The 11,616-nt window shown below is 35.7% G+C and overlaps 3 protein-coding genes across 3 annotated transcripts in view; all 3 read right to left on the bottom strand.

Annotated features, from left to right (window-relative positions):
• Positions 1–380: 380 nt before the first annotated feature.
• On the bottom strand, positions 381–1,341 carry LOC134328419 (histone H2B-like). Its single transcript, XM_063009514.1, has 2 exons — positions 1,312–1,341; positions 381–737 (listed from the first exon to the last, which is right to left on the bottom strand). The coding sequence occupies exons 1-2, from the start codon at positions 1,339–1,341 to the stop codon at positions 381–383; spliced, it is 387 nt and encodes a 128-aa protein (XP_062865584.1).
• A 1,779-nt stretch (positions 1,342–3,120) lies between these two features.
• Positions 3,121–7,507, bottom strand: LOC134328793 (uncharacterized). The gene is made up of 2 exons (XM_063010022.1): positions 7,006–7,507; positions 3,121–3,425 (listed from the first exon to the last, which is right to left on the bottom strand). The coding sequence occupies exons 1-2, from the start codon at positions 7,502–7,504 to the stop codon at positions 3,121–3,123; spliced, it is 804 nt and encodes a 267-aa protein (XP_062866092.1). The 5' UTR covers positions 7,505–7,507.
• A 2,281-nt stretch (positions 7,508–9,788) lies between these two features.
• Positions 9,789–11,616, bottom strand: part of LOC134328768 (uncharacterized) — a 34,623-nt gene continuing 32,795 nt past the window's right edge. The window contains exons 2-3 of the mRNA XM_063009988.1: positions 10,878–11,291; positions 9,789–10,192 (exon numbers count right to left, since the gene is read on the bottom strand). Of these exons, the coding sequence (XP_062866058.1) occupies positions 9,790–10,192; positions 10,878–11,291 (817 nt within the window). The 3' untranslated portion in view covers position 9,789. The remainder of the gene's footprint in view (positions 10,193–10,877; positions 11,292–11,616) is intronic.

The following is an 11,616-nucleotide window of genomic DNA, read 5'->3' as shown; positions in this document are numbered from 1 at the left end:
TATGAGAACATGACAGCGCGGCTCCATCTGGAACTATTGAAGGGGCACATGAACCACGTGACCGCGTGGCGGCGAGATCAAGGAGTGTCGCAACTCTCTCTACTGCTCTGAGTGCGTCATACTACAGTATATTAGTACAGTGAGATTTTATTCTGCGTGTTATTCTAAACTCACCACATAGTGGCAGTCAGGGCCCAAAAACAGTAACATATTAATAAATAAATAAAAGGTAGAGAGTCAAGTATTATAAACATGTGAGGCTATCTAGATAATGTGTATGACATATTCAGATATAATATTTAAAGAAGAAAATTCTCTTAACTTGATAAGATGGGTGGCTCTTAAAAGAGCCGTTGGTTTGCCAGAGCGACTAAGGCGCTTTACTTGGAGCTGGTGTACTTGGTGACGGCCTTGGTACCCTCGGACACGGCGTGCTTGGCCAGCTCACCGGGAAGCAGCAGGCGCACGGCGGTCTGGATCTCCCTGGAGGTAATGGTGGAGCGCTTGTTGTAGTGAGTCAGACGAGAGGACTCACCAGCGATACGCTCGAAAATGTCGTTGACGAAGGAGTTCATGATGCCCATAGCCTTGGAGGAGATCCCGGTATCAGGGTGGATCTGTTTCAGGACCTTGTACACGTAGATAGCGTAGCTCTCCTTCCTGGCCTTTCTGCGCTTCTTGCCTCCTTTGCCGGCGGTCTTGGGGACGGTTTTCTTGGAGCCCTTCTTGGGCGCGGACTTAGGGTTTTTAAATAAACTTTATTGTACAAATTTATATCACATTACAAATATCATTTACATCATACACGTACAGTAATATTACATTAATTGATACATTTCATGTAATAATACAAATATTTACATTTTCTTTTAGAATTAATTAAACTCAAACACTATTGGTCTAAAGTCCATTAAAAAGGTCCCATGGAATTGTCATGCGTTTAGATTTCATTTTACATTTTTTCATGCATTTTAATTTGGCCATACATTGTTTAACTACATCTTCACAATCAATATACACATTTTCAGTTGTCATTTTACATCGAGTTTTCCATATTTGATTCACCACTACAGCAATCACAATCCAATACAAAAGTCTTTTCCCACATAGTTTATCAAGGTTAAAGCCACCATAAATGACGTTTTTCCTAGACAGTTCTATATCTAATCCCAAGTCCTTAATACAATTCCAAATTTCTCTGGAGCGTTGACAGTCTACTAGTAAATGCCCAACTGTTTCGTTTTCGTTGCAATTTGGCATTGGACATAAGTTAGTTTTAACAAAACAACTCCACTTTACTACTGCTCTCACCGGTAATCTACCTAAGGCTGACAACCACATTGTATCTTTCATTTTTCTAGATATTATTTTATTTTGTAATAAATCTATAAGATTTTCATTTTCCTCTTTTATGCAGTCTTTAAACTGTATCATACCATTATAAATGTAATTCGCAATTTCTTTATGAATTATTTTATTGGACTGCGTGACCCAATTTATTTCCAAAAGTCTATATTTTTCGACAAAGTCGCCATATAAGAGTTTATAATAATAATAATAATAATAATAATAATACATTTTATTTATAACGCACTTTACATTTGAAAACAAATCTCAAAGTGCTACAGAAAAACAGTAATATAAAACATGAAATATAAAACAAATATAAACATAGCATTATGAGACATACATCATAAAATCAGCGTTAATTTAACAGTCATAACATCTGTTAAAAAGAAAAGTTTTTAGACCCTTTTTAAAACTCTCAATCGTCTGTGGTGCCCTCAGATGGTCAGGAAGGGCATTCCATAGACGAGGAGCAGCAGAACAGAAAGCCCGATCAATAGGGAACATCTTTCCTTTTCTTCCCTCTTAGTTTGGCCCATTCATCAGTATTCCCTAACCAAGCTGCTTTTCGAGCTAAGCTTAAACTAATATGTTTGCAATAATTAATTTTAAGCTTTATTCCAAAATTAGTTGCTTCTAGTCCTCCATTCTTTTTAGCTTTATATAGGAATTCTCTTTTAACTATTTCGAAGTTTCTACCCCATATTGTTCTGATACAAATTTTGTTCAATTTTGTTATTATATTTTGCGTTGGTGGGAATACAATGGATAGAAACAATAATTTTGCTAATATAAAGACATTAATTAAATTTATTTTTGCTTCATAACTTGTTTTCCAATTCATTAATTTGTTGGACTCTTCAGTAATTTCTAATATTTTCTTATTCCAATTTTTATCTAATGCATTTTCATTGCTTATTTGTATACCAAGTACTGTGATTTCATCTTTTACTTGTATACTAAGACTTGGTTTACTATTTGGGTCACCAATCCATACTGCTTCTGTTTTATTTTGATTCGCTGGTTCAGGCATGATGCTGCTGTTTCCTCTAGAACAAACTGTAAGTGACTGTAGATGCTCTACACGCCCGCTTTATTAACCCTGCATGCTGAATAAGCCAAGTTGGAACACGTAACTCTGATTGGTCCAAGCTCCTGGGTTTCTATTGGACAGACAACATACCGTTCCACGCCCCCTTCTGCCCCATTCACTAGAATCTGTTCTTTGTTGTCTGTTCCCGCTTAATCTGAGGTCGATACATGTTTTAAAACCGAATATAAAAGAATCAATAGCAATATTTTATTTATCAATATTTTATAGTTAGGATAAATAGATAGATAATTTTTTGTTTGTTTTTTAAGCGAAGCATTCGGGCACAATGTTTTACTGTATTTTACACAAAGATCGTGTTAATGATTGTAGTGTAATCTACAGTATGGCTGTACATTGGTAGTATGCAAACACGCCGTTTGAAGGCTAAACGAGAGATCTGATAGTAAACGTAATACTAAAACTACTAATGATAACGCCAAGCTTTTAGGGCTACATAAGTTAACTGATAAAAAATGCATCAGTGAATGTGTTATTTTTATTTATAATGATGCTTTCAAGCTATGGGGGCTAAACGAGTGATCTGCAAATCTACAAACGCATCAGTGAACGTGCTATTACTAAACACTAATAATAATAATAAACAAGAAGGATTTTCTCTTTTGCAGTAAATATGGGTGGCTCTTAAAAGAGCCGTTGTGTTAGCGTGGAGATCTGAACGTTTAACCGCCGAATCCGTACAGGGTGCGTCCCTGGCGTTTCAGAGCGTACACCACGTCCATTGCGGTGACGGTCTTTCTCTTGGCGTGCTCGGTGTAGGTGACGGCATCACGGATGACGTTCTCCAGGAAAACCTTGAGCACACCGCGGGTCTCCTCGTAGATCAAGCCGGAAATACGCTTCACACCGCCACGGCGAGCCAAACGGCGGATGGCGGGTTTAGTAATACCCTGGATGTTATCACGGAGAACTTTGCGGTGACGCTTAGCGCCTCCTTTTCCAAGACCTTTGCCGCCCTTTCTTTTTTCTTTTTAATATTTTATTTAAACTTCATCAGAGTACATGGAAATTACATTACATTATCAAGACAATCATTTACAATTTTAAAATCTTCCACAATTCAGAGTCCTTAAATAAAATATTCATTGTTCGTATTCTTTTCAGTTCAGTTCTTATATTTTTATAAACATTCTCTGCTGAAACAAACTGTTGGTCAATAGTCATTCTGCATCTTGTTTTCCATAATTTAGACTTCACAATACACAGTACTAACCACAAGAAGTCATGTTTATCTTTAGACATGATTTCATCAAAAATACCGAAACAGACGGACTTCATATGAATTTTAATCTCAAGACCTAAATTTTCCATTTTGCTCCATACTTCTTGGGAACGATAACACTCTAGAATAAAATGTTCTAAAGTTTCCTCTGTCTGGCATTTTGGCATAGGGCACATGTTTGTCTTCACAAAACAACTCCACTTCACTACAGATCTCACTGGAAGTCTCCTCACTGCTACCAACCATGTAATATCCCTTAACTTCTCAGATATTTTTTTACATAAAATATTATTTACACATTCTTTCTTTTCTTCCTCTCTAAGGCCTCTAAAATCCACTATATTACAATATTTCAAATCTACTATTAGCTTGTAAATCTTTTTATTAGAATCCTTAATCCAATCTATATTCAAAACATTAAATTTATTTATAAAATCACCATAAATTAATTTATAATAAGGAACTAAAGCTCTAGAGCGGCCTTTTTTCTGTTTCCAATTTGTGATGTTTCCAATCCAATCAGCTTGTCTGTAAATGCCATTTGCAATAATTTTACATACAAAAATTTTTGTTTTAATGGAAAGATCAATTGCTCCTAGACCACCCATTTTTTTCTGTTTATATAAAAGTTCACGCTTAGTTACTTCACGTGTTGAATTCCAAATAAAATTACAACATAATTTATTCATATTTTTAAGCCATTTATCTGTGGGAGGGAAAATACAGGATAAAAATATTATTTTTGATAAGATAAAGGTCTTAACCATATTTATTCTTGTTTTATAACTTAAATTACAATTTTTCCATTTACTAAATTCTTCTTTAATAATTTGTTCTTTTTCTTTCCAGTTATAATCTACACAGCCATTGTTATCAAAATATATACCTAGGACTTTAAGATGTTCAGTCTCAGGTACATCAATTGGAAATTTTTTATTAATGTCTCCAATCCACACACATTCTGATTTTAAAACATTCAGGGTGGCTCCCGACACTTTCTCATATAAGGAGAAATGTTCGTAAATAATGTCTAAATCTTTTCTTGTTTTAATGAACACAGTAATATCATCAGCATATGCAGAAATTATAAATTGGTTGTCACCTAATCTAACTCCTTGTAGTCGTTTATCATTTCGAATTTTAGTAATTAATGGACTTAAGCCAAGAACATAAAGGGCAGCACTGAGGGGACAACCTTGTTTAACACCTCTCATGACTTGAAAACATTCTGTCAAATTACCATTAACATTAATCTGCACATTAGATTTTATATACATACACTTAATCATGGCAATGAAATCATCAGAAAAATTATACATTTTCAAAACTTCCCATAAATATTCTCTTGATACAAAATCAAAGGCTTTCTTCTGGTCCAAAGTGACCATATAAAAACTTTCACCACTCTCAAACACCAATTCCCTCGAAATATTTAAATTATCCCACATTAGTCTTCCTTTGATAGCACAGGTTTGTTCTTTAATTATTATTGAATTTAATACATCTTCTAACCTATTCATTATTATTTTGGCGAAAATTTTGTAATCGATGTTCATTAAGGTTAAGTGTCTCCAATTATTAATATCATTTACATCTCCCTTCTTATACAATAAAGATAAAACACCATCATAAAAAGTGTCATGCATATAACCTCTTTTTACACCTAAATTAAACACCCGTGTTAATAAATTTGAAAAAACAAGAATATCAAAGTGATAAAATTCAGATGGCAAACCATCTTTACCAGGAGATTTTTTAAGATTCAGTTGTTTAATAGCAGACACCACTTCACATTCTTTAATACTTTCGCCTAAATAGTCATAATTTGTATTATGTTTAAAGTCTAAGAAGGATTTTAAAGATTTTTTATCAATTTCAATTTCCTTATACATATCTTCACACAAATCTTTAATAGTATTCATTATCTCTTTAGCATCTGTAACTACTGTACCATTTTTATCTTTGATAGAACTAATGTAAGCCTTTTGTCTTTTTTGGGAGTATAAATGAGTCACTTGAGATGAATTTAAAGTTTCATCAGAATTATATCCTATTTGAATTTGCAATTTTGTCAAGGACTCATTATTTAAGGTATCTATTTCTTTTCTTAAATCTGATAATTCATTATCTTCGTAGTCCGTTAAAAAACGTTTTTGTTTTAAATTAATATATTTTTTCATAATATAGTTATACCTTTTATTTTTTTTCTGATTTACCATTTTACTTCCGTGTTTTAAAAAATATTTGATCTGAATTTTTAGAATTTCCCACAATTTACAATCATTTTTTATAAATAAATTTAAAGACATGATTCTAAACAACTCTTCTTTTAATCCCATGATTACTTCTGGATGCTTTAAAATATTTATATTTAGTTTCCAATAATTTTTACTAATCTCTTTTTTAAAATCAATCTTGGATATCACTGTCAAATGATCGGATTCAATAATTAATTTTGTCTTATAAGATTTTACTTGAAAATTTTTATTAACATAAATTCTATCAATTCTAGTTTGACATGAGCTATCAGATCTAGTAAAGTCAATTCGATCAGGACACATTATTCTAAAAGTGTCTTGCATACAATACTCTTCCATAATTTGTTTTAAAACTTTTCCTTCCCTACTTAATTTAAATGGTTTATTTGAAATTCTATCTTTTTCATCGGTAATTGTGTTAAAATCACCACACACTATAATATAAAACCCTACACATAATAATGCTTTAACTTTATTAAAAAGTTGGATTTTCTTACTTTTGTCTTGAGCCGTGTATATATTTATTACTCTGATTTTTTTATCAAACCAAAACACATCAATAAACATTAATCTGCCTGGAATAATTTCACGTAATTGAATAACTTTTACATTTTCTTTATAAAACATAATTCCGATACCGTCAGCTTTACTTTCCCCGATTGAAAGGAAACTCTTATTTTTAAACCACAAACTTTGTACATCTTTAACATCATTTACATTTGAAAGCCGAGTTTCTTGCACACATAAAATATCAAAATTCTCCCTTAACAATAATTGTATCTTTTTAAATCTATTAGAAGCTGACTGAATTCCTCTTACATTACAAGAAGCAACCAATAAACTATTAAAGGACATTTAGAAAGATCATTTTTGAATTTTCTTTTTAACCTTTTTAGTAACTAAAACTTCATTACCTTCAGTCTCTTCTGAATAATTCCATTTCCGTTTGTCGTTGCTGTCTGTCAGGTGTTCAGAAGTCTTTGTTCCTGTGCTTGTGTGCTCCATACTTCGACCCTTCTTGTTTCGGTGAAGTTCCTCTTTTCGCACATGAGGATTTAATGAAGAACTGCGTTTCTCTTTCAGTTCCTTGGAAGCAGACGTGTCGTCCTGGCGTATATCCTCAGTTCCTTCATTAGAGATAAGTGAAACTTTTAAAGCAATGTTGCACGACTCCGATGCTGAACCTTTAGTTGACTCCTCTCCCGACTCAGTTGTAGATGAATCGTCACTGCTGGATGAACCACTGCTGCTGTCCTCTGTTGATGATGTTTCACTGCTGTCGTTATTACCAGTTTGCTTTAAATCTTCAACATTTTTACATTCTGTAACAGTCCCATTTTCCTCCAAAGTTGTATTAATAAAAAGGCTTTCAGTTTGATCCATTTCATTTTGTTGTTTATCCTTTGTCTGTGATAATTCAGGTTCATTACTAGAATTGGCTTCAGGTGGAATATTTTTTTCCCCAGCCTCAGTCGTTGATAACGGTTGTACACTTTCAAAAAGGTTTTCCTTTACTTCTGTGCCAAAGCTTGTCTTAGAACGGTTAGCATAAGAGTTAGGGCACATAAAGAAAGTGTGACCCACGGTTCCACATAAATTACAAATTGCAGAGTTGTTACAATCTTTAGCTTTATGTCCAAAACTGCTACATTGCCAACATTTCACCTCCTTACATTCTTTAGCAATGTGATCAGTCGCTTGACATGTATAACATCTGGAAATTTGGCCTTGGTAGATAATTTTCCCATTGTACGGACCCAGTGAGATGTTGTTTGGAATCCCTATGTCTTGGTTGTTGAGGTCTTTCTTAATTCTCACTTGATATTTCCTAATCCCATACCAAATGCCGAACCGATCCACAGGCTTAATGGCTGGTTTTACAATGTTACAGAAGCGACGTAAATACAGCTCCACATCTTCATCTGGAATTCTTCCTGTCCAAAATTTCACAATCACTGTTTTTATGTCAAACTGCAAAGGTGAGAATATTTCGAAATCTCTCCATTGTTCTTTGTTTGAATTGTAAATGTCCATGAAAACTCGTAATGATCTTTCGTTACGAAAACAAAGTTCAAAGTCTTTCCGGTTTGGAAGGCTGATGAAGGAGAAAATGTCTTCCCCACTCACCGACTGGGACATAAAAAGCTTTTCTGCCACCTCATCTCTGCTTGGAGCAGATCCAGATCCTATGAAGGAGATTTTCGCCCAGTATTTGAGAAAACGGTTATTATATGACTCTCGAAAAGACAAACTGGAAGCCATACTTTCAAATGTTTGTACTTAGCGGCCGCAAACACCGTAAGGTGCTGCGGCCAAAACGTTCACGTGTTTGAAGAGGATTACTGATCAAAGCCGCCTTTTCCTCTGCCAGACATGGTTACTGCTCTCGTCGAGATGAAGCGAGTCAATGCAGGACGAGCGTTCATAGCGAGCCTGTTATTTCCCTCTACCGGACCTAGTTGAAGACGATGGGGCGGAGTTAAGCAGCGACCGCCCACTGTGACCGCAGTTGCTCGGAGTAGATCTTATAGAACGCGCTAGTGCCTCCACTGTTTTTCACAGTAAATCGGCTCACGATCCATCCAATGTTTTCCACATAACTATTATTGTAACTGATGTACGCTATGCAGTTTTTAGGAATGCTTTGCCAACAGGATAAAAAAGAAACAAACAAAGAAACAAAAGAAAAAAGAAAAAAATTCAACCGGGCTTTTATACAACACTAAAACCTATTATAATGTAGTAGATCCGCAATATTTGTCTGTTTTAATATTGTACAATTAGGTGGGACAAATAGCCATTAGAGACATGACAATGTAGCCAATACAATCTATATCAGGAGATAAGGTTCAGTTTATGATCAAAATGGTAGTTGAAATAAGAAAATTTAGAGTAAAATTTGAGTAAATTAGAGAGAGAGAGAGAGAGAGAGAGAGAGAGAGAGAGAGAGAGATGTCCGAGTAAAATAAAAAACTGAAAAAAAAACATTAAAAAATGAAAACATTAAACAAAAAAAATAAAAAATGTGTAGTTGTAGAACTTACAGCACAAATGTGTAACACTAAATAAAATGAATGTCAGTGTATTGTAATATGTAAAGATTTTAGTCTATGACAAGTGGACAGTTAATATATATTTATGTGTATATATATATATATATATATATATATATATATATATATATACACACATAAAAATACATATTATACATACAGAGAAGAAAACACATACATACTCATACACACAGATTTAGTTTGTGTTGTCACATTTTAACCACGAGATGGGAGCCACGCTCCACTAATTGATTCTCCATAACATTATAATTACAGCTACTAGTACTATTACTGCCTATAATACTATTACAACAATGTATAATAGAAATAATGCATTATTATGAGTAATTATGATTATTTACAGTTAATATTTTACAATATGTTCAAAATTGTAATTGCTGTGTTAATTACCTATAATAGTATTTTATTATTGACATTAATACATTATTCTGAATAATAATTTACTCTACTACTCATAACGACTATATTACTCGTACTAACTTAATGCTTAACAGAACCCCGTAAACATACACACTATAAAAATTATCAATCAGTATGTTATAATACAATATTATAATTATGTGTTATAAGACGCCACCTGACAATCTTTAATCTGCTGTACTTATGTAAACCGTTTTTACTATTTATAACTGATAAACATAATTAATTTATAACTCGGAACCGACACACGCACACGAATAAATAAAAGAAAATGTTATGAAAAGTGCCCATTTCAGTGGAAGCATGTAAGTGGCTCTTAAAAGAGCCTTTGGGGATAACTGGATGGAGTGGGTTCGTTTAAGCACGCTCTCCGCGAATACGGCGGGCCAGCTGGATGTCCTTAGGCATGATGGTCACTCTCTTGGCATGGATGGCGCACAGGTTGGTGTCCTCGAACAGACCGACCAGGTAAGCCTCACTGGCCTCCTGCAGAGCCATGACGGCAGAACTCTGGAAGCGCAGATCGGTCTTAAAGTCCTGAGCGATCTCTCTAACCAGGCGCTGGAAGGGCAGCTTGCGGATGAGCAGCTCAGTGGACTTCTGATAACGGCGGATTTCACGCAGAGCCACGGTACCTGGCCTGTAACGGTGAGGTTTCTTCACACCGCCAGTAGCCGGGGCGCTCTTGCGGGCAGCCTTAGTGGCGAGCTGCTTCCTCGGCGCCTTACCACCGGTGGATTTACGAGCGGTCTGCTTGGTTCTTGCCATCGCGTCTGGAACTCTGCACTTCACCAACTGTAGGACAGAATATGTTAACCCGCCCAACACGCTCTTTTTAAGTACCAGAGCCGCTCCGCGCTCATTGGGCGTCTTGATGAAGCTCTTTTTTCATTGGACGATCGTGCTTACGTCAAATGTCACTTACTGGTCGGCGTTCTGCCGCTGCCTCGTTTCAAAAAACAAAGTATTTCCTCCATGCTGTTGGCGGGATTTATAATACTTTCCATTGTTTCTTTGTGCTTTTAGAACACAGCTTACAATCGCATTTAAAGTATATACCTTTTAAAAAAATATATTGAATATTTCGTTCATTTTGCTTATTATTATTGTTGTTATTATTAGCATTATTAATATTTTTGTTCCATGTGCATTACACAAACACGTTTGTTGCACCACTTTTAATCGTCTATATTGTTGGTTTTGCTACTGCAAGTGATCTATAACTTGGCTAATGTATACATATATAGTGAAATATGTAAAGATAGATAAATGGTGAAAAAATAAGTCGTACATATTGATTTGTTAATTTTACCATGTCATAAATCATGTGGTTTATGCCGTGTGAGTCTATGAAACAATATTACATTTGTATTATTTACACTTTTTCTGTGGAAATGGGGGGCTCTTAAAAGAGCCTTTTGGTTAGAACACGAGAGCGACTTTACTTGGCCTTGGCTGCTTTCTCGGTCTTCTTGGGCAACAGAACAGCCTGGATGTTAGGCAGCACACCGCCCTGAGCGATGGTTACACCTCCAAGCAGTCTGTTCAACTCCTCGTCGTTACGCACGGCCAACTGCAGATGACGAGGGATGATACGAGACTTCTTGTTATCTCTGGCGGCGTTACCAGCCAACTCGAGGATCTCAGCGGTCAGATACTCCAGCACGGCAGCCAAGTAGACAGGAGCACCAGCTCCCACACGGTGGGCGTAATTACCCTTACGTAGCAGTCTGTGAACACGGCCCACAGGGAACTGAAGGCCGGCACGGGATGAGCGAGTCTTGGCCTTAGCCCGAGTCTTACCACCGGTCTTTCCTCGACCACTCATTTTGATAGTCAGATACGTTCGTGGAACAAAACTGAAGTAAACTTGGAGAGCGCTCGAAACGGTATGATATAGGCAAACTGGCCTCTCTCCTATTGGCTTAGAGAGAAGGCACAGCCTAGCCAATCATAAACGCGCCGTCAAGTCCCAGGGAAACACATACACGCCCCCTCACATACTGCCCCACTCCTCCCCTCTCTTCTCCTCCGTTCTCCCGCCCGTGTAATGTATGATACAAAAAAGCTTCTCTTAAGCAACAATTACTTTATATTATGTCACAATAACATTTACACTAACAATTACATTATGTAAGTAGCTCATATACGTGAGTGCACATACATATACACATTTATACAGAC

Source organism: Trichomycterus rosablanca, chromosome 15 (assembly GCF_030014385.1).
Source record: "Trichomycterus rosablanca isolate fTriRos1 chromosome 15, fTriRos1.hap1, whole genome shotgun sequence".
Classification (NCBI taxonomy): domain Eukaryota; kingdom Metazoa; phylum Chordata; class Actinopteri; order Siluriformes; family Trichomycteridae; genus Trichomycterus; species Trichomycterus rosablanca.
Note: the sequence above shows the minus strand (reverse complement) of the source record. Positions and strands in the feature narration are given on the sequence as shown.